This window comes from Tetrahymena thermophila (genome assembly GCF_000189635.1).
Source record: "Tetrahymena thermophila SB210 genomic scaffold scf_8254717, whole genome shotgun sequence".
NCBI classification, from domain to species: domain Eukaryota; phylum Ciliophora; class Oligohymenophorea; order Hymenostomatida; family Tetrahymenidae; genus Tetrahymena; species Tetrahymena thermophila.
In genome coordinates this window covers 125,425-151,053 of record NW_002476482.1, presented here as the reverse complement: position 1 = coordinate 151,053, position 25,629 = coordinate 125,425, and the positions used below count along the sequence as shown (strand labels likewise).

Below are 25,629 nucleotides of genomic sequence, written 5' to 3'. Positions count from 1 at the left end.
TCAATAAAAAATTACCTTGTAGTTATCAATAAAGCTTGATATTTTCACTTAAACTTTTATTTTAATCTTAAAATTCAACCATTTAGTACATGAATTGTTTAGATTGATAATTAATTGTAGCTTAAAATAAATTAAAATCTGATATTCCATATAAGGATATTTAAATAATACTATTTTAGATGTTTAAAGCATATTTGTAAATCAAAGGATTGTAAATTTTTGTAAGTGATTTGATTTTTTATTTAAAATTGTTATTGATTTCATATAAATCTAATTAACTTTAGAGTTTTACTATAAATATATCATAATCAAGGAGGTATATATCGTTAATATTTATTTGGGAGCTAACTAGATATTTAATACTTTAAACAAACATGATATCAGAATTATAAATAAAAGCAGCAAAGGGGCATATGAAATAAAAATAGTCTTTTTCTACTTTTATTTAAGTGTTGTTAGAGCATGGTAAAGCTAGCTACTTAATTTAAATATTTTAAGAAACTTAATCTAAATTTTAAGTTTCTTTAATTTTCCAAAACTGAATAAATAAATTATCTGACATTGTCATAATATAAATGCTATTTACCTAATTAAAATTTTATTTATTAAATATTTGCTTGATATAGAGCTAACAATTTTATTAAAAATTGTAGTAAATGTATTTATTATCATTTTAATTAAATTAAAATATCTAGAGGATAGATAAATTTGATGAGGATATTTTCGAAACTACTAGAAAATTCTTTATTTTTAAATCTACTATTTGTCCCTAATTTTTATAATAATTTTTATTGAATTTTATTTTAATTGAAAAAAAGTTAATAGAATAAAAATGTTATAAAAGATATTTATATTTTCTTAATTAATAAAAAATTTTATACTTCTTAAAGGGTTAGAGGTACATTTTGCAATAGAATTGTATCATATACAAAAAATAAATAAAGATTATTATTTAGCACAGATATACCAATAAACCTTTCATTAATTATGGTTAGTTAACTTATTACTTACTAATCTTTCTTTAATTAGATAAATTTTTACTATTTAGAGCAGAAAAAATAAACTTATTAATTTATATTACTATAAACTAGCATTTCATATTTGTTAGATATATAAGCGTTTTAAACGTCAGAAAGATAAATAAATTCAATTATCTTCAAAGGTGAAAATTAAAGAATATAATAATCTGTCTTTCTAAAACACACTATGATATTTTCTTTGCTGAAACTAATAATCTAATATTATTATAAATTAATTTGATCTACATTTTAGTTAAAAATTATACTATCTTTAAGTTACTATGATGTACTATCATATATCGATATATAATTAATATCATTATTTATTGTAATTATATTCTCTTTTTATAATCCAAAAGTTGCTGATTAATTTTCAGTAGCAAGCTGAATACTTTAAGGATTATAATAAAAATAATTTATGTCAAGATTATAAACATTTATAGCTTAAGTAACTATTAAAGTACTCAAATGATAATTATAATTAAATACAAATTTATAACTTAACACATTTAAATCAGTTGTTATGATAAAGCTACTAAATTATGCTTATCCTATATAAGATAAAATGTATGCTTGAATATTATTATTATCACAAATAATTAATATTCCTAACTCACTATCTATAAATATTTTCATAGCAGTTATATCAATACTTAAAGGAATTACTTACAAAGAGGTGTTAAATAATTTGAATAAGATAATAGCATTAGCTTGTTTAAAAATTTAAATCTATTAAAAAAAAAATTTATATAAATGTTTTTCTATTATAAATACTAATTAAAATTACCTTATTTAATGAGTCATTCCCTATAAAGACAAAATCATTCTAAATAGCAATTTTCTAAATTTATTATAAGGTATCAATTTATAAAACTATCAAGAAGTTTTAAAACTACATATAAATTAATTTATTTTACTTATCAGCATAAATATTTTTGTATTAACTATCAACAGGAAAAGAATTTATTTGAAAAATTTACTTTTTTTGTATGCTAATTTATATTTAAATCACTTGTGAATCCAAAAATAAAATTAATTATTAATCATTTTAAATCAAATCAATTACATTAAAATCTTTTTACATTACTTAAAAACCTTTTGTATTAAATACTGTAAACTTGTTTGAAGAAATAGAAATAAAATAGGAGTCTTAATTTTCTTTCCAGAGAAAAGAAATGTAATATTCTTTTAATCTATTAATAGTTTCTTATAAAACATTCAAATTTTAATCAATTATAATTTAATTATTATCTAAATCATGAATTAATATAAAAACTATGTCATCTGTTCTTAATACTTTGTAATAAGTGGGTTATTATATTTAAATTACTTTACCACTTTAAATATCTGATATTACAATCTATCCAAAAGATTATATACTAACTTTAGCATATATATAAGTATCTTCAATATAATTTGTGAAATGAATTTTTAATTTGTTTGCTTTATCTAAAAAAAAAATGATAATTAAAATAAATTTTTAATTTTAACAAAATAATACTTTGAAATACTTTTTTTGACCCATCTTTATAATATTATATTTCTATAACATCTCCATTAGATGATACTGATAGTTACTATGCTTCGCTACTATATACATAAAATTGATCGTATTTAAAAAATTTGTTTAAGTTTATTTGATTTGATGCTTTTAAAACTAATAATTAATTGTAAGGTTTTTATAGAAACATAATGTAATTCTTAAAATACATTAAGGCATTTATGTTACCATTTATTTAAAATTAAGTATTTGCATGACCATCTAATAAAACAGCGCTATATTTATCCTATATTTTAATAAATATTTTATTTTTATTGATTTAGTTTTATTAAAAATTATAAAATAAAAAATCCATAAATTTTTAAATTATTTATAACAAATGAAATGGATATATATTTTTAATAATAATTACATTTTAAAATCTTATAAGCAAAAGAGAATTAGAGTTTCTAACTGGCTCAACTTGACTGATATTATCTGAAAAAGACACGGATGTATAAGAAAATAAAGAATAAGACATACCCAAATATTTTAAAGTTTATCCATTTATTTTTATTATAAAATTAGAAACTGCATAATCATAACTATACTCATTTAGATCTTATGGATAGTAATTGATATATTTATTTAGATTTATTTTTGTTAAATGTTAATTTGAGCCTCCTATTGTTGCTTAAAATTAGACACAAATAACTAGAATATTTTTGAATATATCAAATTAACTTATTCTACTTAATTATGTATCTATCATTGTATTACTATCTAATAATAATATCTAAAGGTCCTCACCATATATTACTATAGTATTCGAGTCTATGATTTTAATCATTGTAAAATCAGTAATAGATTGATATTAGACTTAGCAATTATATTAAAATAATATGAAATAGAATCCAGCATCATATACAATTAAATTACTTTCTATTTAAATATTAATGAAACAAGTAAATTGATAATCAGGATTGTTAGGAAATTATAGTGTGCAAACTTATGTTTAGTCAGAAGTAAATTTAGTAAACTGTAATTATTAACAATCAGATGGGTCTGACCAATCTATCACAAAAAGATTATCATTTTCAGGTAAAATTTTGATAATATTTGTAAATTTTATTTATTTCTTTTAAAATGTATTTAAATTAAGCTAATACAATTATTAATCAACTTATATGAACAGGTTTTGAAGTATTATCCAACTGTTAATTATTTAAGATCCAATTTGATCTCTAAAAGCAATTTATTAATTATTAACATAACCAACTATATAATATTCTGTATCATAAATAATTAATAATATTTTAACTTTGATCCCATCATCACTGTACACTAAAGTTTATTTAAATTATTTATCTATCTTTATTTGGCTATTACTATGGCTAAAAGATTGTAAGGTTTATTATTTTTCTGTTTTTTTGTAATATTAAATGGAATAGATTGTATAATATGCACTTACTAATATTGAATTTTAGTAAAAAACTACAGTATTTATTTAAGTTCTAATAGGGTAATTATATGTTTGTTTTTCTATTTAAGAATCGCTTTGAATATTAAGAAAGACATAAATATTTTAATTAAAATTTACTATTACGCAATCATCCTATATAAAATTGTACAAGCTATTTTCGATGTTAACTTAAAAAACCTGTTTTGACTCTTTCCAAATTTAAATTTCTTTATTTTATTTTAAGATTAAATTTTATAAATTTTTATTTTTTTCCAAATAAAATTTACCTGTATTAGAAATCAAATATATTACATTCATAAGATTTGTCACTTAAATATTTTGTCCACTATATTCGATAACTTATATTTACTAATAAATTTTAATTTTAATTAATATTTTTTAATAATAAAAAAAAATAACCTATCCTAAAGTATAATAAATCTGATTTTAAGAATCCATTTATTTTTGTATTCCAAAAATTATTAGACTTTGTTTTTAATTAGCTTAGTCTGTTTGAATGACAGATATAAAACTTTGTGTAAGAATTGATTAGACCATTTAAAATCTTGAGTTTGAGCTTAAATTAATTAAGTTATAACCCGTAAATGTAGGATTTGTCAAGTATACTTAATTATTATAATCTGTAAATAAAATGATTGCTTCAGTTTATAAAAAAGAATAACTACTTATTTATATATTTGTTTATAATGTCTTCATATGTTAATCGCTTAGAGGAAATATAATTAAAATACTTCCGCTTCTAAAAACCAAATATTAAGAATTAAATAAACCTTAATCTACTATATTATTATATGAGATGATTATATTTTATTAATATGAAGCTATGTCAATAGAGACAAGTTAATTTAAGACATATTTTGTATTTAAATTAGTAGTATCGCAGTGTGAAATCAAAGCATAGAGCTTCATTTATTATTGATTAGCTTATAATTAAATAATTGGAATTTTCATATCAAATAAATATAAGGCAGACATTGATTTGTACTCATAAAATATGATGTATTGAATAGTTCTTCCTATTACCTAAATAATATTAATAAATATATTACAAAATTTAAACAAATATATTAAAAAAGTACTAATTTGTAATCTAAGATATCTAAAACAATTATTTCTATTATTTGCTCATTCAAGCTTTCCTTTAATGATGAGTACTAAAAACTGAAAGAATCTTAGGTTAATTGAGCGTTGGCTTATTAATCTTACTATTCCCTACTGTAATCTGATAGTAAAAATCCGTCTAAAGAACATTTTTAGGTAGAAATATCATAGGTGCCTTAATAACCTGAACAAAATGTATTTTCGCATATTTTATTTTTACTTAAAATATATCCATCTTTACATTATTAGCATTAGTTTTGTTAATTATATTTCTAGCAATTTATATCAGGAACGTTTTAACATTGCTTATTTAAAGTGTTTTTCAGTTAATTATCTCCACAATTACCTACACACTATCCCTAACTATTCTATTTTCGTAGATTGATTAATTTTAAGTTAAAAATAGAATAATATTACTAAAATGAATCCTGGCATACATAAAACACAGTAATTGTTTGAAAAGCATTCGCTGCAATTTTTTAAGCACTATTAACATTGATCAGATTAACTTAAAAAAAAATTGCTAACTAAAGGACATACATCTGGTATGCTTAATTGCTATGCTTACTTTACAAAACAGATAAACACTAAAATGAGTAAGTCTTATATTTTCCTCATACTATTTAAATGTATTAATTAAATATCTTTAATACTAAATTAATTGATAAAAAAAACCATAAAAATACTATGAATTTACTTTTTACTGGTTATTAGATAAATTTATATATTGCTAATTGAGGATTTTTTATTATGTAAATGTTTTTTTTAAATTTTAAAATAGAATAAATTAATCAGCTTAAAAAAAAAATAATTTCTTATTACCAATTTAATATGAATAATTACATAAATTTATTATATATAATATTTTTTTGATTTTATATGTTTTAATTGCTATAATATTTAATAATTTAAATAAAAATTATTATTTTAATTAAAATAAAACATCATGATTAATAAAAGAAAATTTATATTTATGATAGATTTAATTATAGTAGAGAAGTTTATAAATTACTTTACATATTAATTTATTTATTTTTAATTATTAAAAAATTTTAGTTTTTAAACTTCTTTGTTTAAAGTATAAAATGATGCCGAATCTTTTTTTTGTCCTTTGATTTCATTTTATCTTAGCTATAGATAATAATTTATCTTAATCCTATTATTAAAATTAACTTTTTAAATCAAATTATTTAAATTATAAATTACTGTATTAATTTCAAATTGAATTTCTGGCTATAGTCTCTAGGTTTGCAAGCTCAGTTATTAAGTAGAATATAATTATCTGAAATTTAGTTGAGATTTATTTTTGTAAATGATTTTCCATAAATTGCTTATTCGTGATAGTGATGATTGTTTTTTCTTAATATCAAATTTAATGACTTTAATTTTGAATAAAAAATGTAAAAACTTCTTTATATTTTTACTTTTAGATTTAAAAATAAGGTTAATAGCTGAATAATAATATTAAAATATTATTCTTATCAAACAGTAAAGATTAATAATAAATAAGATGACTATTATTACAAGTATACTATAGATATCAGATTCTTAGGCATAGACGATTGTTTATAATGCTAAAGAAATTACAACTACAACTTAAAGCAATACTTCTAAATTTTGAAGTGACTTTTATTTGTATGGATTCTATTAAATTGTTCCAATTAGGTAGATAAAACAAATCACTGATATTATTTATCTTTAAGTAATATTCTAAATATCTAAATTTAGAATAATCATTATAATTAATTTTTGAAACATTTTAAGTATTTCCCAATAATAAAATTTATCTTTATAGCCTTGCAAAATAAAATAATATGATAAGAAAAATTAAACTCTATCTTTTTAATTCGAAATAATTGCAGATCTAATTTTATATAAGAATATCAATGGTATTCCTATACACCAAACTATTGTAAGCGGATATATGATTCCTACTGAAAAAAGTATATGTTAACTTGTCCAACACTATTAGGTAAGATCATTAAGCATATAGACTTTAGTTCCTATACTTTTACATAAGCAAAGAGAAACAAGCAATTTAACAATTGAAGGCTAATAAAAGAAATAAAGAAATATAAAATATATCTTTTTTTTATAAAAAACTCTTGAACGTTTATCTAACAGAATTCTGGATAAAAGTACAATTGATGTAATAATTAAGATTTAGGTAATTTGCATTATTAACCTGTTAAACCAAAGCTAAGAAATTATCCAATCCTTGTAAATACAATCTAAATTTGTGTAAGTTACTTACGCAGGATCCCCAGCTATTTTAAATGTACTTCCAATAATATTAGGAATTTAATTATACACATCAATTGATGATGATAGTATTTATAAGTAGTTAAAAAATATCTTTAGTATAATGCCAGTATCTGAGCCTATATATTTTGATCTGCTTAAAAACAATATATGCATTTTTCTTAAGTAATCTATTTTGATAATTAGTATATTCGTATCTATCTACTTATTTACGCTTTTTACAATATATAAAGCATATAAACATATTAGCAAAATCAAATAAATATATAAATCTACTACTTTTGCACATTCAATACATTCTTTACCTTTTTAAGCATAGCTATTTTACCATATTTTTCCTTTAAAATCACAAGTATTGCATAATGGACCTATATATCCTTTTATACAGCCATTTATTTAATTATAAGATGTTTCACTACATCCTATAGTATCGCAAGAATAAATAATATCCGTTTAATTTGATTCTCTCCAATAATTGTCTTACAAAATTATCCTGTTAGAATAACATAACTTTGCTTTATTTGAGGGACATTTTAAGCACTGAACAGGATTATTGCTTTACCCTTAGTATGGATTAACTACAGAATAAGTGCCTTATATACATTAATCGCAGCTTTTATTTTTTTAAAAGTTATTATAAATAAATTAAATATAAAAATAAAATTACGAGATATATCCTTGCTTTGGATATAAAATTTCTCCGATTTGACATTTTCTAAAACTGAGGAATACATCTAAAGTAAGCTTCATGCCAAAAAACTCTGAATATAAAACCAATTAGAAATCAGTTTTATAATAATTTCCTGCTGTTATATTTAGTTAAAATAAATTGATTTTCTTTATATATTGCAACTATTATCCTAAAATTATAGTTAAGTCTTTTATTTCAGTTGAATTTGCTATTGATATTTAATAATTTTGTATCTCTTATTTTATGCTTGGAGAAAGCTAATTAGGCGATTCTGCAATGTTAAAATTTAATATTTTATTTTCTTCATCAAAATATTGCACAAATATAGGTTATTTTGTATAATTGCCACTTTGAAAGTTTTGAATTACTATTTTGCTGTAAATCTATTTTGTTTTTAAATCGACTTTTAATAGCTTTCTTGGATAAGAACCTAAATTATCACCATAGAATCTTCCTATAAAATAGATAATTTAATAAAAAGTAAATAAATTATTAATAATTTTACCTTTGTTTCCATAAATTTAGCTAGCTCTATCAACATCTATTGTATTCATTTTATTATAATAAACTCCACCACCCACATAGGCAATATTATTTATAATATTAGAATTGCTTATTATGATATAAGTATTATCAGAATAGATAGCTCCTCCTCTTTCCTTTTTAGATATATTATTCTAAAAAATGCATTTATTTATATTAATATAAGAGTTAGAAGCATAAATTGCTCCTCCTGAATTTTATTGAGCCTAATTTAGCATAAACTTTGTGTTATTTATTATAGATTTCTAAATTTAGGATAAATAGATTGCTCCTCCGTTGCCAAAGCAAATATTTTATACAAATAGGGAATCCTAAACTAAGAAATTGATGCAGTTTTAAATATTAATAATACTATGATCGTCAAAACTTGGAGATGAAGAAATATCAAATTAAATATTATTATTTTGTTTAAATGTACAATTTTGTATTGCTATTTAATCTACTGATTTTGTTAAAAAAACTGTAGATTTTTGTTATGAAGAAATATTTAAATATTAAGAATTAAATATTTAAATAACCTAACTATCAGTACTGTAAATAGTTGTAGAATAATTTTTCAATTAAATATTAATAAATTAGGAATTATTCATCTAAAATAATTATTAGGAATTAATATTCATAATATTACTAGAGAATGTTAAATTTTTAACCTTTAACTGAAGTATATTTGATTATTGGTTATTTAAATTGATAGCAGGTTCATTTATGTTTGATATTGAGTTAGTTATTATTATTTTATTTGCTTAAAGATTATTGCTATTTAAGATTGAGCTTTTTCCTACCTAATATTAAACTAGACTAAGCATTCCGATATTGTTGCAAAAAGAAATTTCTAAATTTGAAAGTATAAAATTGTTTATTCCACCAAGACTCAACAAATATTTTTAAAATTAATTAGATAAAGAAGATTCTAAATTTTTTAATTCAATTAAATTTTCATTTACATTAATAAAGGTTAATTTTTTTAAAAAGAGCTGATCTACTAATTATATTTGCATAAAGTGTGAGCTATTCATTTTTTAAACTGTCATATTTGCTATATTTACAGTTTATCCTTATGTTATCATAATTACAGGTATCTATAATTGTATTTCATTGAAAAAAGAATTATTAATTTACATGGAATACAAAAACTAAAAATTTATCATCATGCCTGTGAAATTTATAAATCCCAAATTTTATGAGTTATTAAAAGTTATGTTGCTAAATAAAACTTATTAAACTTACTAAAAATTGAACAGGTATGGATTTATTTAATTTTATTGGTTAGTATTAGCATTTAATTAATTATTTATAACTTAAATCTGATTAGAAAAAACATTAACAGACTAATTGGCAAATATAAATCCTTGTAAGAACTTATTTTCTGTAATAATTATATTCTCCATGGTAAGATTAGTTAAATTGTTAACTTGAATTATATTTTGGGTCAAATTACATTTACTGATAGTAAGATTTCTTATCAATAAATTTTTGATTCCTTCAAATGAAAGAAAAGAAGACTATGACTATAAAGTGATGTTTTTAAATTCCATGTTATTTATGATAATATTGCTGATATTTTAAAAGAAGATTTAAGTATTGATTATTTGATCTCTAAATGTAATCTCATTTATAATAAGATAATCATAAGAATTCATGTAAATAGTTCCACCTTACTTGCTAAATTAGATAGTAATATTAGAAAGCTAAAACTTTTATAATTATTTAAACGAATTAAAATTAAGCCAATTATTATCTGTCAAGTTAAAATTGAGAATCATGCTTCCTATTTTTAAATTCTTAAATTACTCAGATATGAATTAAGTTGATGAAATTTATAATTAATATTTTTCATTGATATTTATGCCTTTTTCTGAATATACTTCTACGATATCTGAATTGCTGTAAAAATTCAAAACAGGGAATTGATTGCTAAATTTTAATAAAAATATTTAAAATTATTTTTCTACTAATGATCAAGATAATTACATAGTTGAAGGAGGCTAATAGTATATCTGATATCTAAGAGTTTCTAAATTTTATGTAATTTATGACTATTAAATTATGTGCTTTAAAAAAAATTCATAAAAAAACTTTTTTTCAATAAAAAATTACCTTGTAGTTATCAATAAAGCTTGATATTTTCACTTAAACTTTATTTTAATCTTAAAATTCAACCATTTTGTACATGAATTGTTTAGATTGATAATTAATTGTAGCTTAAAATAAATTAAAATCTGATATTCCATATAAGGATATTTAAATTATACTATTTTAGATGTTTAATGCATATTTGTAAATCGAAGGATTGTAAATTTTTGTAAGTGATTTGATTTTTTATTTAAAATTGTTTTTTATTTCATATAAATCTAATTAACTTTAGAGTTTTACTATAAATATACCATAATCAAGGTAGTATATGTCTTTAATGTTTATTTGGGAGCTAACTAGATATTTAATACTTTAAACAAACGTGATATCAGAATTATAAATAAAAGCAGCAAAGGGGCATATGAAATAAAAATAGTCTTTTTCTACTTTTATTTAAGTGTTGTTAGAGCATGGTAAAGCTAGCTACTTAATTTAAATATTTTAAGAAACTTAATCTAAATTTTAAGTTTCTTAAATTTTCCAAAACTGAACAAACAAATTATCTGACATTGTCATAATATAAATGCTATTAACCTAATTAAAATTTTGTTAATTAAATATTTGCTTGATGTAGAGCTAACTATTTTATTAAAAATTATAGTAAATGTATTTATCATCGTTTGAACTAAATTAAAATATCTAGAGGATTGTTAAATCTGATGAAGAAGTTTTTTAAACTACTACAAAATTCTTTATTTTTAAATCTATTATCTGTCCCTAATTATTATAATAATTTTTATTGAATTTTATGTTAGTTGGTAAAAAAGTTAAAAAATAAAAAATTTTATACTTTGTTCAGAGTTAGAGGTACATTTTGCAATAGGATTGTATCATATACAAAAAAATAATATTGATTATTATTTAGCACAGATATACCAATAAAATTTTGATTAACTATGATTAGTTAACTTATTACTAGCTAATCTTTCTTTAATTGGATAAATTATTACTATTTAGAGCAGAAAAAATAAACTTGTTAATTCATATTACTATAAACTAGCATTTCATATTTGTTAGATATATAAACGTTTTATACGTCAGAAAGATAAATAAATTCGATTATCTTCAAAGGTGAAAATTAAAGAATATAATAATCTGTCTTTCTAAAACACACTATGATATTTTCTTTGCTGAAACTAATAATCTAATATTATTGTATATTAATTTGATCTACATTTTAGTTAAAAATTATACTATCTTTAAGTTACTATGATGTACTATCATATATCGATATATAATTAATATCATTATTTATTGTAATTATATTCTCTTTTTATAATCCAAAAGTTGCTGATTAATTTTCAGTAGCAAGCTGGATACTTTAAGGATTATAATAAAAATAATTTATGTCAAGATAGTAAACGTTTATAGCTTATGTAACTACTAAAATACTTAAATGATAATTATAGTTAAATACAAATTAATAATTTAATAAATCTAAATCAGTAATTATCATAAAGCTACTAAATTATGTTTATCCTATATAAGATAAAATGTATGTCTGAATATTTTTATTATCACAAATAATTAATATTCCTAACTCACTATCTATAAATATTTTCTTAGAAGTTATATCAATACTTAAAGGAATTACTTACAAAGAGGTGCTAAATAATTTGAATATGATAATAGCTTTAGCTTGTTTAAAAATTTAAATCTATTATAAAAAAATAATAATTATTGTGTTTTTATTATAAATACTAATTAAAATTACCTTATTTAATGAGTCATTCCCTACAAACACAAAATCACTCTAAATAGAAATTGTCTAAATTTATTGTAAGGTATCGATTTATAAAACTATCAAGAAATTTTAAAACTACATATAAATTAATTTATTTTACTTATCAGCATAAATATTTTTGTATTAACTATCAACAGGGAAAGAGTTTATTTAAATAACCTATTTTTTTTGTATGCTAATTTATATTTAAATTACTTGTGAATCCAAAAATAAAATTAATTATTAATTATTTTAAATTAAATTAATGACTTTAAAATCTTTTTACATTACTTAAAAACCTTTCGTATTAAATATTGTAAACTTCTCTGAAGAAATAGAAATAAAATAGGAGTCTTAATTTTCTTTCCAGAGAAAAGAAATATAATACTCCTTTAATCTATTTATAGTTTCTTATAAAACATTCAAGTTTTAATCAATTATAATTTATTTATTCTAAAAATCATGAATTAATATAAAAACTATATCATCTGCTCTTAATACTTTGTAATAGTTAGGTTATGATATTTGAATGACTTTACCACTTTAGATATCTGTTATTACAATATATCCATATAAATCTATATCAACTGAAGCATATATATAAGTATCTTCAATATAATTTGTGAAATAAGTTTGCAAATTTTTTGCTTTATCTATAAAAAAAATTATTATTAAAATATATTTTAATTTTAACAAAAGATTACTTTGAAATATTTTTTTAGAACCATCTTTATAATATTAGATTTCAATAACATCTCCATTAGGTGATCCTAATAGTTACTATGCTTCACTACTATATACATGCAAGTTATCGTATGTAAAAAATATGTTTTAGTTTATTGGATTTGATGCTTTTAAAACTAATAATTAATTGTAAGGTTTTTATAGAAACATAATGTAATTCTAAAAATACATTAAGCCATTTATGTTACCATTTATTTAAACTTAAGTATTTGTATGGCCATCTAATAAAATAGCACTATATTTATCCTATATTTAAATAATTATTTTATTTTTATTTAAAATATTAGTTATATTTATGTAGAAAATTCTCTTTTTTAAATTTTTAAAGTATTTATATCAAATGAAATGGATGAATATTTTTAATAATAATTACATTTTAAAACCTTATAAGCAAAAGAGAATTAGAGTTTCTAATTGGCTCAACTTGACTGATATTATCTGAAAAAGACACGGAAGTATAAGAAAAGAAAGGATAAGACATATCCATATAATTTAAAGTTTATCCATTTATTTTTATTATAAAATTAGAAACTGCTTAATCATAACTATACTCATTTAAATCTTATGGATAGTAATTAACATATTTATTTAGATTTATTTTTGTTAAATGTTGATCTTTACCTCCAAGCGTTGTTTATTATTAGACACAAAGAACTAGAATATTTTTGAATATATCATATTTATCTACGTTATATAATTATGTATCTATCAATGTATTACTATCAATTTACAATATCGAAAGGTTTAAGCCATTTATTAGTAAAAAATTAGAGTCTATTATTTTAATCGTGTAAAAAAAAGTTTAGGCATGATATTAGACTTAGCAATTGTATTAAAATACTACGAAAAAGAATCCAGCATTATATATAATTAAATTACTTTAGATTAAAACTTAATTGAAACAAATAAATTGATATTCAGGATTGTTAGGAAATTATAGTGTGCATACTTATGTTTAGTCAGGAGTAAATTTAGTAAACTGTAATTATTAACAATCAGACGGGTCTGACCAATCTATCACATAAAGATTATTATTTTCAGGTAATATGTTAATAATATTTGTAAATTTTATTTATTTCTTTTAGAAGGTATTTAAATTAAGCTAATACAATTATTAATCAACTTATATGAACAAGTTTTGAAGTATTATCCAACTGTTAATTATTTATGATCCAATTTGATCTCTAAAAACAATTTATTAATTATTAACATAACCAACTATATAATATTCAGTATCATAAATAATAACTAACATTTTAACTTTGATCCCATCATCACTGTACACTAAAGTTTATTAAAATTATTTATATATCTTTATTTGGCTATTACTTTGACTAAAAGATTGTAAGCTTTATTCTTTTTCTGATTGTTTGTAATATTAAATGGCATAAATTGTATTATATGCACTTACTAATATTGAATTTTAGTAAAAAACTACAGTATTTATTTAAGTTCTAATTGGGTAATTATATGTCTGTTTTTCTATTTAAGAATCACTTTAAATATTCAAATAGACTTAAATGTTTTAATTAAAATTTACAATCACGCAATCATCTTATATAAAATTCTACAAGCTATTTTCGATATTAATTTTAGTAACCTGTTTTGACTCTTTCCAAATTTAAATTTCTTTATATTATTTTAAGATTTAATTTAATAAAGATTATTAAAAATATTTTTTTTTTTTTCCAAAAAAAATTTACCTGTTTTAGAAATCAAATATATTACATTATTAAGATTTGTCACTTAAATATTTTATCCGCTATATTCGATAACTTATATTTACTAATAAATTTAAATTTTAATTAATATTTTTTTATTAAAATAAAAAATTACCTTTCCTAAAGTATAATAAATCTGATTTTAAGAATCCATTTATTATTGTATTCCAAAAATTATTAGACTTTACTTTTAATTAGCTTAGTCCGTTTGAATGATAGATATGAAGCTTTGCGTAAGAATAGATTTGACCATTTAAAATCTTAAGTTTGAGCTTAAATTAATTATGTTATAACCTGTAAATGTAGGATTTGTCAAGTATACTTAATTATTATAATCTGTAAATAAAATGATTGCTTCAGTTTATAAAAAAGAATAACTACTTATTTATATATTTGTTTATAATGTCTTCATATATTAATCACTTAGAGGAAAAATAACTAAAACACTTCCGCTTCTAAATATTAAATATTAAGAATTAAATAAGCCTTAATCTACTATATTATTATATTAGAAGACTACATTTTATTAATATGAAGCTATGTCAATAGAGACAAGTGAATTTAAGACATATTTTGTATCTGAATTAGTTGTATCACAGTGAGAAATCAAAGCATAGAGCTTCATTTATTATTGATTAGCTTATATTTAAATAATTGGAATTTTCATATCAAGTAAATATAAGGCAGACATTGATTTGTATTCATAAAATATGATATATTGTATTGTTCTTCCTATTACCTATAATAATATTAATATATTATAAAATTTTTAAAAAGATATTAAAAAAGTACTAATTTGTAATCTAAAATATCTAAAACAATTATTTCTATTATTTGCTCATTCAAGCTTTCTTTTAATGATGAGTACTAAAAACTGAAAGAATCTTAAGTTAATTGAGTGTTGGTTTATTAATCTTACTATTCCCTACTGTAATCTGATAGTAAAAATCCGTCTAAAGAACATTTTTAGGTAGAAATATCGTAGGTGCCTTAATAACCTGAACAAAATGTATTTTTGCATATTTTATTTTCACTTAAAATGTATCCATCTTTACATTATTAGCATTAGTTTTGCTAATTATATTTCTAGCAATTTATATCAGGAACGTTTTAACATTGCTTATTTAAAATATTTTTCAGTTAATTATCTCCACAATTACTTACACACTATCCCTAATTATTCTATTATGGTTCATAATTGATTAATTTTAAGTTAAAAATACAATAATATTACTAAAATAAATCCTGGCATGCATAAAACGCAGTAATTGTTTGAAAAGCATTCGCTACAATTTTGTAGGCACTATTAACATTGATCAGATTAACTTTAAAAAAAATTGCTAACTAAAGGACATATATCTGGTATGCTTAATTGCTATGCTTACTTTAAAAAACAGATAAACACTAAAATGATTAAGTCTTATATTTTCTTCATATTATTTAAATGTATTAATTAAATATCTTTAATACTAAATTAATTGATAAAAAAAACCAAAAAACTACTCTGAATATACTTTTTACTGATTATTAGATAAATTTATGTAAATTGATAATTTTTTCATGTTTTTACTAACTATTTTTACATTTTTAATTACTAATTCAAATAGTATTTTAAGCTTTACTGATATTAATAAATCTAAAAATGTATTTTTTTAAAATAAAAGAAATTATTAATTAATTATCTAATACATTTTTAGAGTCGTTATAATTATAATTTTGATTTAAATTTTTTTATAAATTTAAAAATTTTTTTAAATTTTAATTCTAAAATATATTTTTTGTTTTATATAATTTCTTAGTTAATGTTTATTATTATGTTGTATTTAAATATTAAAATTAATTTGAATTTAATTTTATTAACATGAAAAATACAAAATAAATGATTTAAAGATATATTTGTCTAATGTCAATTGTCTATAATTTTTTCCTTTTCCTTTTCCTAAAATTAAATTATAAAATATTAAAAATAAAATTATTAAAAACAATTACGTTATATGTGAGGAGTTCTAATTATGTACCTGGATAATTGCTATAATTTTTTTAACTCTTAGAGATAGTTTATTATTTCAAGGAAACTTCAAATTCATAATTTAAAAGATGCTTATTTTTGTTTATAATTTTCCACAATTGGCTTATCCTTATTAATGAAGTTTATCTATTCTTGATATCAAATTTAATGATTTTAAATTTATATAATAAATTTAAAATAATCTTAAATTTTCTACTTTTAGACCTTAAAGCTAATTCTAAAGCAGATTTATAATATTCAAAAATTATCTTTATCAAATTATAAAGATTAAAAATAAATATGATAATTATTAAAATTAAGGTTTTATCTAAATTATCATCTTACATAAATATTATCGTTTACAGAGCTAGACTAATTATAACAACTGAAAGCAGCAAAATTTCTAAATTTTGCATTTGTTTTTATTTATAAGGATTCAAAGAGATTGTCATCATTATTTAGATAAAGCATACAACTAATATCAATTATCTTTAAGTACCGTTTTAAATATCTAAATTCAAGATAATCATGATAATTAATCTTAGAAACATTTTGAGAATTTCCCAATAATAAAATTAATTTTTATATCCTTATAATATAAAGTAATAAGACAAGATAAATTAAACATTCTCTTATTTTTTATTTTAAATAGCAGATTTAATTTTCAAATAAAATATTAATGGTATTCCAATTGAGCAAATTATTGTTAGAGGATATATTATTCCAAAGGAAAATATTAAATGTTAGTTTGTCCAGCACTTTTAAAGAAAATCGTTTAACATATAATAGTTATTTCCAATTTATTTGCATAGGCAAAGAGACATGAGCATTTTAACAAGAGAGGAATAATAAAAAAAGTAAATAAATATTAAGTATATCTTTTTTTTATAAAATTATCTCATATTTTTAGGTAAAAAATATCTAGATAATAGAACTAGTCCAGTTACTATTATTATTTAAGTGAATTACATTATCAATCGACTAAACCAAAGCTAAGAAATAACCCAATTCTTATAAATACAATCTAAACTTGTGTAAGTTATCTAAGTTGGATCACCTCCTAATTTAAATAAATTACCTAATATCTCAGGAATTTAGTTAATGACATTTATAGATGATGAAAATATCTGTAAGTAGTGAAAAAAGATCTTTAATATTATTCCTGTATCAGAACCTAAAAATTTAGTTTTGCTTACAAATAAAATCTCTAACTTTCTTAAATATTCAATTTTTATAATCAGTATGTTAGTTTTGATCTATGAATACACACTTAATGATATGTAAAATGAATAAAATAAAATAGATAACGCCACAAAGACGTAAAGATCTACTATTTTACCGCATTCATAACAATATTTCCCATTTTAAGCATAGCTAGTTCCCCAGTATATACCCTTATAATCACAAGAGTTGCATAGAGGACCGATATAACCTTTTATGCATCCATTTATTGAATTGTAAGCTGATTCATTACAACCTAGCATATAGCAAGTGAAAATATTATCTGTTAAATTTGATTCTCTCCAGAAGTGTTAATTTAAAATAATTTGATTTGAGTAACATTTCTTTGCATATTCTATAGGGCATTTCTGGCATTAAACTAGACCATTTTCAGATTTTTGATATGGGTCAACCAGAGAATAGCTCCCTTCAACACATTAATCACAACTTAATTTTGATAAAATAAAATTAAATAATTTAATAAATAAACAATAATAAAGCTATTTACGAAATATATCCTTGTTTATGATATAATATTTCTCCAATTTTGCATTTTCTAAAATTAAGTAATAAATCAAGAGTAAGGTACTCATTAAAAAATTGTGAGAATAAAACCAATTGAAAATCTGTTTCATAGTAATTTCCTGCTGTCATATTGAGTTAAAATAAATTGATAGATTTTATATATTATAATTGTTATCCTAATATTATTGTTAGATTTTTCACATTTGCAGGATTCAAAATCGCTATTTAATAGTTTTCTATTTCTTATTTAATGCTAGAAGAAAATTGATTAGTTAAATCTGCAATATTAAAATTTAGTATTTAATTTTCTTCATCAAAATATTAAACATATATTGGTTATTTAGTATAGTTTCCACTTTAAAAATTTTTAATGATTATTTTGTTATAAACCTATTTAGTTTTTAAATCTACTTTTAATAATTTTTTAGGAAAAGAACCTAAGTTATTCCCATAAAATCTACCTATTTATAAAATAATTTCAATGTAAAGTAAATAAATTTTCAATAATTATACCTTTATTTTAATAAATTTAGCTAGATTTATCAATATTTATTGTATTTATTTTATTATAATAAATTCCACCACCTACATATGCAATATTATTTATAATATTTGAATTAACTACTTAAATATAAGTGTTATCAGAATAGATAGCTCCACCTCTTTCCTTTTTTGATATGTTGTTTTAAAAGAGACATTAATTAATATTAATATTAGAATTAGAAGCATAAATTGCTCCTCCTGAGTATTATTATGCCTAGTTTTGAACAAACTTGGTGTTATTTATAAAAGATTTTTGAATTTGAAATAAATAAATTCCTCCTCCATTATTGAAACATGTGTTTTGTGCAAATAATGAGTCATCTATTATCAAATTATTACAATTCTAAATATTAAAATTACTGTTATTATCATTATTAGATGAAACTGATATATTTGTTTGTAGATTTTAGTTTTATCTAAAAGTGCAGTTACGAATACTAAAGCTATCTACAGACTTAGTTAAAAATATAGCAGGGTATTATTAAGAAGAAATATTTTAAAATTTTACTTATGATATTTCAATTACTGAAATTTAATTATTATATATTGTTGTTGATTAATTTATCAGATATATATTAATAAATTAAGATTGATTCATTTAGAAATAAGATTGTGAATTGAGGTTCATAATATGACTTTTAAATATAACATTTTTTACTGTTAGTTAAGAAATACTTAATTATTTATTTCTTAAGTTTAAAGCTGGTTCACTTAGATTAGATTAAGAATTAGAAATTTTAATTAAGTTTGCCTGCATTTAATTGCTATTTTAAATTGCATCTAATCCCACTTAAAACTCAATTAAATTTAACATCCCAATATTATAGCAAAAAGACATTTACAAATTTTAGACCATAAGATTATTTATTCCACCAAGACTTAATAAATAATTATCAAATTAAGGAATAAAAGAAGATCCTAACTTAGGTATTTAAACAAAAGGCTCATTTATATTAAAAAAGCTTAAATTTGTTAACTCAAGCTAAGTTACCAAAGACAGAAGTATAAAATTCGAGCTATTCATTTTACTAACTTATAGATTTTCTATGGTTGCACTGATTCCATAAGTAACTTAAATAATAGGTATTTTTTATTTAATTTCATTAAATTTTGAATTTTTTATGCTAATAGAATAAAGAAATTGAAAATTTATCATCAAGCCAGTGAAGTTAACAAATCCTAAATTCAATGAGTTACTAATAGAAATATTATCAAATTAAACTTATTTAACTTATAAAAAATTGAACAGGTAGGGATTTATTTTATTGTTTAAATTGTTTTAATTTATCTGATTCCATTAAGCTTAAATCTAATCACTAAAAAAGTTTTCAGATTAATTTACAAAAATTAATCCTTGAGAAAAATTGTTATTAGAAACGAATATATTTTACATTTAAATATTATTTGAATTATTCACTAAAATCATTGTTTAATTAAAATTACTCTAGTATATAGTAAGATTTCTTATCATAATTTACTAGATTTCTTAGAAAGAAAAAAAGTAAGACTAAGACTAAAAAGTGACATTTTAAATTTCCAGGTTATTAATTAAAATATCTGTGATATTTTAAAAGATGAACTAAGTTGTAATTACTTAATTAATAATTTTTATTTCATTTATTATTAGCTTTTTATAAGAATTCAAAAATATAGATCCATTTTGTTAGCCAAACTATATTGTCATATTAGAGAACTAAAGTTATTCTAAATATTAATACTAATTAAAATTTAGAGAGTCAATGAAGTTAAAATTGAGAATCATATTTCCTATTTTTAAATTCTTAAATTAATCTGATATGAATTCAGTTGAAGAAATTTATAATTAATATTTTTGATTGCTATTTATGCCATCTGTTGAATAAATTTCTACAAAATCGGAGCTTTAATAAGAATTGATCACTGGAAATTAATTACTATTTTAAATTAATAAATATTTAGTTTATAAGAAAAATAAAAAACTTTACATCTTTGAAGGAGGCTGAAAGAATATTTGATATCTTAGAGATTAGATAGTTTAGGATATTTATTATTATTGGACAATATGCTTTTAAAAATAAATTTGATTTAATAAAATTATTAAATATTAAATAAATAAAATACTTTATAGTTATCAATATAACTTTAAGTTGTAACCTAAACTTAATTTTAATTTAAATACTAAGCTATTTAGTATTTGAACCTTTTTGATTAATAATTTATGTTAGCTTAAAATAAATTAAAATCAGAAATTCCATAGATTATTAGTTAAATAATGTTATTGTTTTGACTGATTAAATAATTATAAATTTTGGGATTGATGATTTTAGATAGTGATGATATTTTATTCTTAAATTTATAGTTTATTTCATATAAATCTATTTAATTTTATGATAATGTTACTATAAAAATATCATAGTTTAAGTAAGAGATATCATAGATAGTCAAATTAGAGTTAATAGAGTACTTAATACTTTAGATAAATGTTGCACTTATGTCATAAATAAAAGAGACGTAAGGACAAATGTAATAAAAATAATTATTTTCTACTTTTATTTTAGTATTGTTAGAGCAAGGCAATGATAGCTGTTTTATTTAAATGCTTTCAGAAACTGAAATTATACTTTTAGCTTCTTTAATTTTCAAAATTAGAGCATTTAAATTATTTTACATTCCCATTATGTAAATGCTATGTATATTTTTAAAGTATTGTTAATTAAATAGCTACTTAATTTAAAATTATCCGTTATACTAGTAAAAATAATAAACAAATGTAATGTCATTTTAATTAAATTAAAATATCTGGAGAGATGTTTTGCCAGTAGCAAACTATTGAACAATTAGAAAATTCTTAATCTTCAGATCTATTACTTGCCCCTAATATTAACAAATTATAAAATTTATTAGTTTTTTATAATTTACTAAATAAATAGCTTAATGAAAATCTCCAATATAATAATTTTAAATAGAATAAAATAAGTTTTTTTGCTAAATACAAAAAAAATTTAGTCATTTGGGTTATTTATTTTTTAATGAAATTAAAAAATGGTAAACTTTAATTAAAGATGAAAACTTTTAAATACACTAGTTTATTGATATTTTTATTTATTTCAATAAATTTAAAAACAATATAAATAATTAAATTGGTTAAAACTTTTTAACTAATATTCTTCTAAAAATACATATTCTAAATTAAAAAATATGTTTTAATTTTTTTATTAAGTGATGAAATTCATATATGTTCATTCATTTTTATTAGTTTATATTATTTATATTAAAATTTAAAGAATTAATGAACTAATAAATACCTAATTAAAAGGAAAAGGAATTTATCTCTGGGATGATGTATCGAATACAAGCAATTATTATTAGCCTAGATTGATGACTTAAACACATATAAATTTTTCATTTATAAAGATTATTTTAGTAATCTATTATTAATCTTACTTTAGCATGGTAAATTATTAATCCTTTTGGCTAAATAAATATAATTGCTAACTTAAATTACTATAAAGAACTAAACCATAATTATCTGAAATGTAAATATTTTAAACATCTGTAAGAGTTTGCTATTAAATTTTTTTTAAAGGAAAAAGCTAAATAATGTAATAATCTTTCTTTTTAATACATATAACAGAGTTGATTTAGCTAAGAATGGCAATCGAATAATTTTCTATGTCATTAATATCTACATTTTACTTAAAAACTAAATTATCCTAAATCTATTAGGTTACACTGTCATATACAGAAAGGTAATTGATATCATTGTTAAGGATTATTATATTTTGATTGTTTTATCCAAAGAGAGCTGATTAGTTATCATTAGCCATTTTAATAATTTGTTGATTGTAGTATAAATAGTTTATATCAATAAAATAGAACTATCCTGCTTAACTAAATATAAGAATTGATAAATGGTAATTATAAATAAATTTCATTCTAAAAATTCCAAAATTTGATGATGGAGAAGTTATTGAAAAACTGTTTAGCTAAAAATAGCCAACATACTATAATACATAAATTTGTGGTAATGCATAATCGCAGATGACAATAATCCCTAATTCACTATCTATAAACAATGTTTTTTTTGTTAAATCAAAATTTAATGGAAAAGATCTCGTTTATTCTTTAAACAGTTAGAATATTATTATTTAATTTGCTTATCTATAAATTTATATCTTTAAATTAAAAAAAAGTTAATATTTTAAAAATAAAATTTAAATTTACCAAATTTCTTTTATCGTTTCCAATATATACATAATCATTCTAGATTTATATAGACTGAACTAAATTGAGGGTATCAATCTAAAGGACCTAAAGTTAGTTTTAAAGTTAGACATAAATTAACCTATTATAAAGATCAACATTAAAAGTTAGGTATTGATTGTTAATTTAGAATGAATTTATTTGAGTAAGTTGTTTTTTATTTATGTTAATTGAGTATTGAGCAATATACTATTCTTGGAAAAATATTAATTATTAATTATTTGTAATAATGTCAGAAATAACAATATTTTCTTAAAATATAAGCTAGCCATTAGTATCAAATACTGTAAATTTGTTCTATGAGATTGAGATAAAATAATAATAATTATTTTCTTTCCATAATAAAGAAATTATGTATCCTTGCAGTTTCTTCATTGTATCTTATAGGATATTCACTTTTGAATCTATTAGAGTCTGCTAGTTTTAAAAGTTAATTACACTTATAAAAAATATCTCACCGTTTCTTAAAATTTAATAAGATTTAGGTGCCTTTACTTTAATCATTTTAGTGGTTAATAAATCTACTAGTGATATATTTCCAAAACTTCCTAAATTAATTGCCATGTAAATTTCAGTATTTTCTATATAATTTGTTAACTGACCATTTAAATTAGCTACTTTATCTTTAAAAAAAAAAAATTTTAATTGAATTTTACATAGGAAAAATTTACTTAAATATACTTTTTAAGACCCATCTCTCAGAGAGTATATTGATATTTAACTAGGACTTATTTCTCCAATTATTTGTTGAATATCATTTGTTAATACGTATGAAGATTGGTATTTAAAAAATAAGTTTTAGTTTACTTTATAAATTGCTTATAATACTAGCAATTAATTTGAGGGATATTGCATGAATATATAGCTATTTTAGAAATACATTATATTTCCTAAATTCTTATTTATATAAATGTAAGTATTGTTATGGCCATCTAATATAACTGCATTATTTTTATCCTAAATTTAATTGAAATTATTTAAAAAATGGATCTAAAAATTAAAAAATTTTTAATGTAAATATCAAATATATTAGTAATAATATATAAAATAATAAAATTAATTACATTTATAAATCTTATGAGCATAAGATAATTTGAATTTTATACTTATTCAACTAAATCTATATTATCTTAAAATTACACTAATTAATAAGAGAAGAAAGGATATGACATATCCATATACTATAAATTTTATCCATTTATTTTTACTATAAAGTTGGATACAGCATAATCGTAATTTAATTCATTTAATTATTATGATTAAAAGTTAACATATTAATTAAGGTTGACTTTTATCATTGGATTTTAAATTCCTCCTGTAACTACTTAAAGCTCTACACAAATCACTAAAATATTTTTTATTAAGCTAAATTTATTGATTGAATCTATAATATTAATATTTGTTATAGAATTATTTTAATCTAACTGTAATATTGAAATACCTACGTTTTAAAGAACTAAAGTATTAGAGTCTATTGTTAGTATATTTAAAATATAAAAATTTTATTCTAATATAATTTAGCAATCATATCTATAAACCACAAAAAATAATGTTGATTAACCAAAGATAATTAAATTATTTTCCATTACTTAAATATCAAAATTACAGAAGCTTTGATAATCAGAATTTGCTGGAGTCTAAAGTAAGCAGACTTAATTTTATCCGGATGATATAGTATTAAGCTATACATTTAAGCAATCCTATGTACTTATTTATTCTAAAACATAAATATTACCATTTTCAACTTATTATAAAAGAATTTTTTAAAATTATGTCACTTGTTTTTGAAAATTTATTAAGTTAACTAAAATTAACTATGATTATGCAAATAATATTAAAATGGATTATTAGATCATGCTAAAAGAAATATTGGCTTCAATTTAATCTCTAAAGAGTATTTATTAATCCTAATAAGAACCAACAATCAAATATTCTGTGTCATAAATGATAATTAATTTGGATATTTTACTTCCATCATCGCTGAAAATTAAAGTTTTTTATAATTTCTTAGGAATTTTTATTGAACAATTACTTTAAGCAAAGCTTTGTAAAATCTGTCCATTTTTTTGTTATTAGAAATATTAAATAGAATAAATGCTATTAAAGACACTCACTAAAATAGAATTTTGGTAATAGATTATTGTGTTTATTTATGATATAAAAGGAATATTATAGTATTAAGTAAGGAGT

At 20.1% G+C, this 25,629-nt stretch overlaps 11 protein-coding genes across 11 annotated transcripts in view; 1 reads left to right on the top strand and 10 right to left on the bottom strand. All coding sequences in view use genetic code 6, as the record gives it.

Moving 5' to 3' along the window:
* Positions 1–107, top strand: part of TTHERM_00986290 (hypothetical protein) — a gene marked incomplete at both ends in the record, with an annotated part of 426 nt that extends 319 nt beyond the window's left edge. The window contains one exon of the mRNA XM_001012081.3: positions 1–107. This exon is cut by the window's left edge and continues 319 nt beyond it. Within this exon, the coding sequence (XP_001012081.3) occupies positions 1–107 (107 nt within the window).
* Positions 108–3,267: 3,160 nt separating this feature from the next.
* On the bottom strand, positions 3,268–4,891 carry TTHERM_000986289 (hypothetical protein; the record flags this gene model as incomplete). Its single annotated transcript, XM_012796576.1, has 3 exons — positions 3,268–3,333; positions 3,380–4,330; positions 4,382–4,891. The coding sequence occupies 3 exons, from the start codon at positions 4,889–4,891 to the stop codon at positions 3,268–3,270; spliced, it is 1,527 nt and encodes a 508-aa protein (XP_012652030.1).
* A 38-nt stretch (positions 4,892–4,929) lies between these two features.
* Positions 4,930–5,625, bottom strand: TTHERM_000986288 (transmembrane protein, putative; the record flags this gene model as incomplete). Its single annotated transcript, XM_012796575.1, has 1 exon — positions 4,930–5,625. The coding sequence occupies one exon, from the start codon at positions 5,623–5,625 to the stop codon at positions 4,930–4,932; it is 696 nt and encodes a 231-aa protein (XP_012652029.1).
* Positions 5,626–6,200: 575 nt separating this feature from the next.
* TTHERM_000986287 (transmembrane protein, putative) lies at positions 6,201–6,820 on the bottom strand (the record flags this gene model as incomplete). The annotated part of the gene is made up of 2 exons (XM_012796574.1): positions 6,201–6,239; positions 6,290–6,820. 2 exons carry the CDS (start codon positions 6,818–6,820, stop codon positions 6,201–6,203), a joined length of 570 nt encoding a protein of 189 aa, XP_012652028.1.
* A 146-nt stretch (positions 6,821–6,966) lies between these two features.
* TTHERM_00986280 (transmembrane protein, putative) lies at positions 6,967–8,797 on the bottom strand (the record flags this gene model as incomplete). Its single annotated transcript, XM_001012080.2, has 5 exons — positions 6,967–7,135; positions 7,269–7,438; positions 7,559–7,958; positions 8,013–8,490; positions 8,542–8,797. 5 exons carry the CDS (start codon positions 8,795–8,797, stop codon positions 6,967–6,969), a joined length of 1,473 nt encoding a protein of 490 aa, XP_001012080.2.
* A 1,615-nt stretch (positions 8,798–10,412) lies between these two features.
* TTHERM_000986279 (hypothetical protein) lies at positions 10,413–10,742 on the bottom strand (the record flags this gene model as incomplete). Its single annotated transcript, XM_012796573.1, has 3 exons — positions 10,413–10,493; positions 10,551–10,583; positions 10,677–10,742. The coding sequence occupies 3 exons, from the start codon at positions 10,740–10,742 to the stop codon at positions 10,413–10,415; spliced, it is 180 nt and encodes a 59-aa protein (XP_012652027.1).
* A 1,412-nt stretch (positions 10,743–12,154) lies between these two features.
* TTHERM_000986278 (hypothetical protein) lies at positions 12,155–13,666 on the bottom strand (the record flags this gene model as incomplete). Its single annotated transcript, XM_012796572.1, has 8 exons — positions 12,155–12,191; positions 12,307–12,369; positions 12,427–12,480; positions 12,557–12,615; positions 12,722–12,832; positions 12,916–13,088; positions 13,140–13,425; positions 13,553–13,666. The coding sequence occupies 8 exons, from the start codon at positions 13,664–13,666 to the stop codon at positions 12,155–12,157; spliced, it is 897 nt and encodes a 298-aa protein (XP_012652026.1).
* Positions 13,667–15,319: 1,653 nt separating this feature from the next.
* On the bottom strand, positions 15,320–16,335 carry TTHERM_00986270 (hypothetical protein; the record flags this gene model as incomplete). Its single annotated transcript, XM_001012079.2, has 4 exons — positions 15,320–15,355; positions 15,469–15,639; positions 15,693–16,082; positions 16,135–16,335. The coding sequence occupies 4 exons, from the start codon at positions 16,333–16,335 to the stop codon at positions 15,320–15,322; spliced, it is 798 nt and encodes a 265-aa protein (XP_001012079.2).
* Positions 16,336–16,806: 471 nt separating this feature from the next.
* Positions 16,807–17,360, bottom strand: TTHERM_000986269 (transmembrane protein, putative; the record flags this gene model as incomplete). Its single annotated transcript, XM_012796571.1, has 2 exons — positions 16,807–16,839; positions 16,890–17,360. The coding sequence occupies 2 exons, from the start codon at positions 17,358–17,360 to the stop codon at positions 16,807–16,809; spliced, it is 504 nt and encodes a 167-aa protein (XP_012652025.1).
* Positions 17,361–18,145: 785 nt separating this feature from the next.
* TTHERM_00986260 (transmembrane protein, putative) lies at positions 18,146–18,764 on the bottom strand (the record flags this gene model as incomplete). The annotated part of the gene is made up of 2 exons (XM_001012078.2): positions 18,146–18,576; positions 18,638–18,764. The coding sequence occupies 2 exons, from the start codon at positions 18,762–18,764 to the stop codon at positions 18,146–18,148; spliced, it is 558 nt and encodes a 185-aa protein (XP_001012078.2).
* Positions 18,765–23,939: 5,175 nt separating this feature from the next.
* Positions 23,940–25,629, bottom strand: part of TTHERM_00985250 (hypothetical protein) — a gene marked incomplete at both ends in the record, with an annotated part of 2,854 nt that continues 1,164 nt past the window's right edge. The window contains 6 exons of the mRNA XM_001012076.3: positions 23,940–24,062; positions 24,121–24,396; positions 24,546–24,823; positions 24,881–24,910; positions 25,046–25,183; positions 25,409–25,629. The exon at positions 25,409–25,629 is cut by the window's right edge and continues 161 nt beyond it. Of these exons, the coding sequence (XP_001012076.3) occupies positions 23,940–24,062; positions 24,121–24,396; positions 24,546–24,823; positions 24,881–24,910; positions 25,046–25,183; positions 25,409–25,629 (1,066 nt within the window). The remainder of the gene's footprint in view (positions 24,063–24,120; positions 24,397–24,545; positions 24,824–24,880; positions 24,911–25,045; positions 25,184–25,408) is intronic.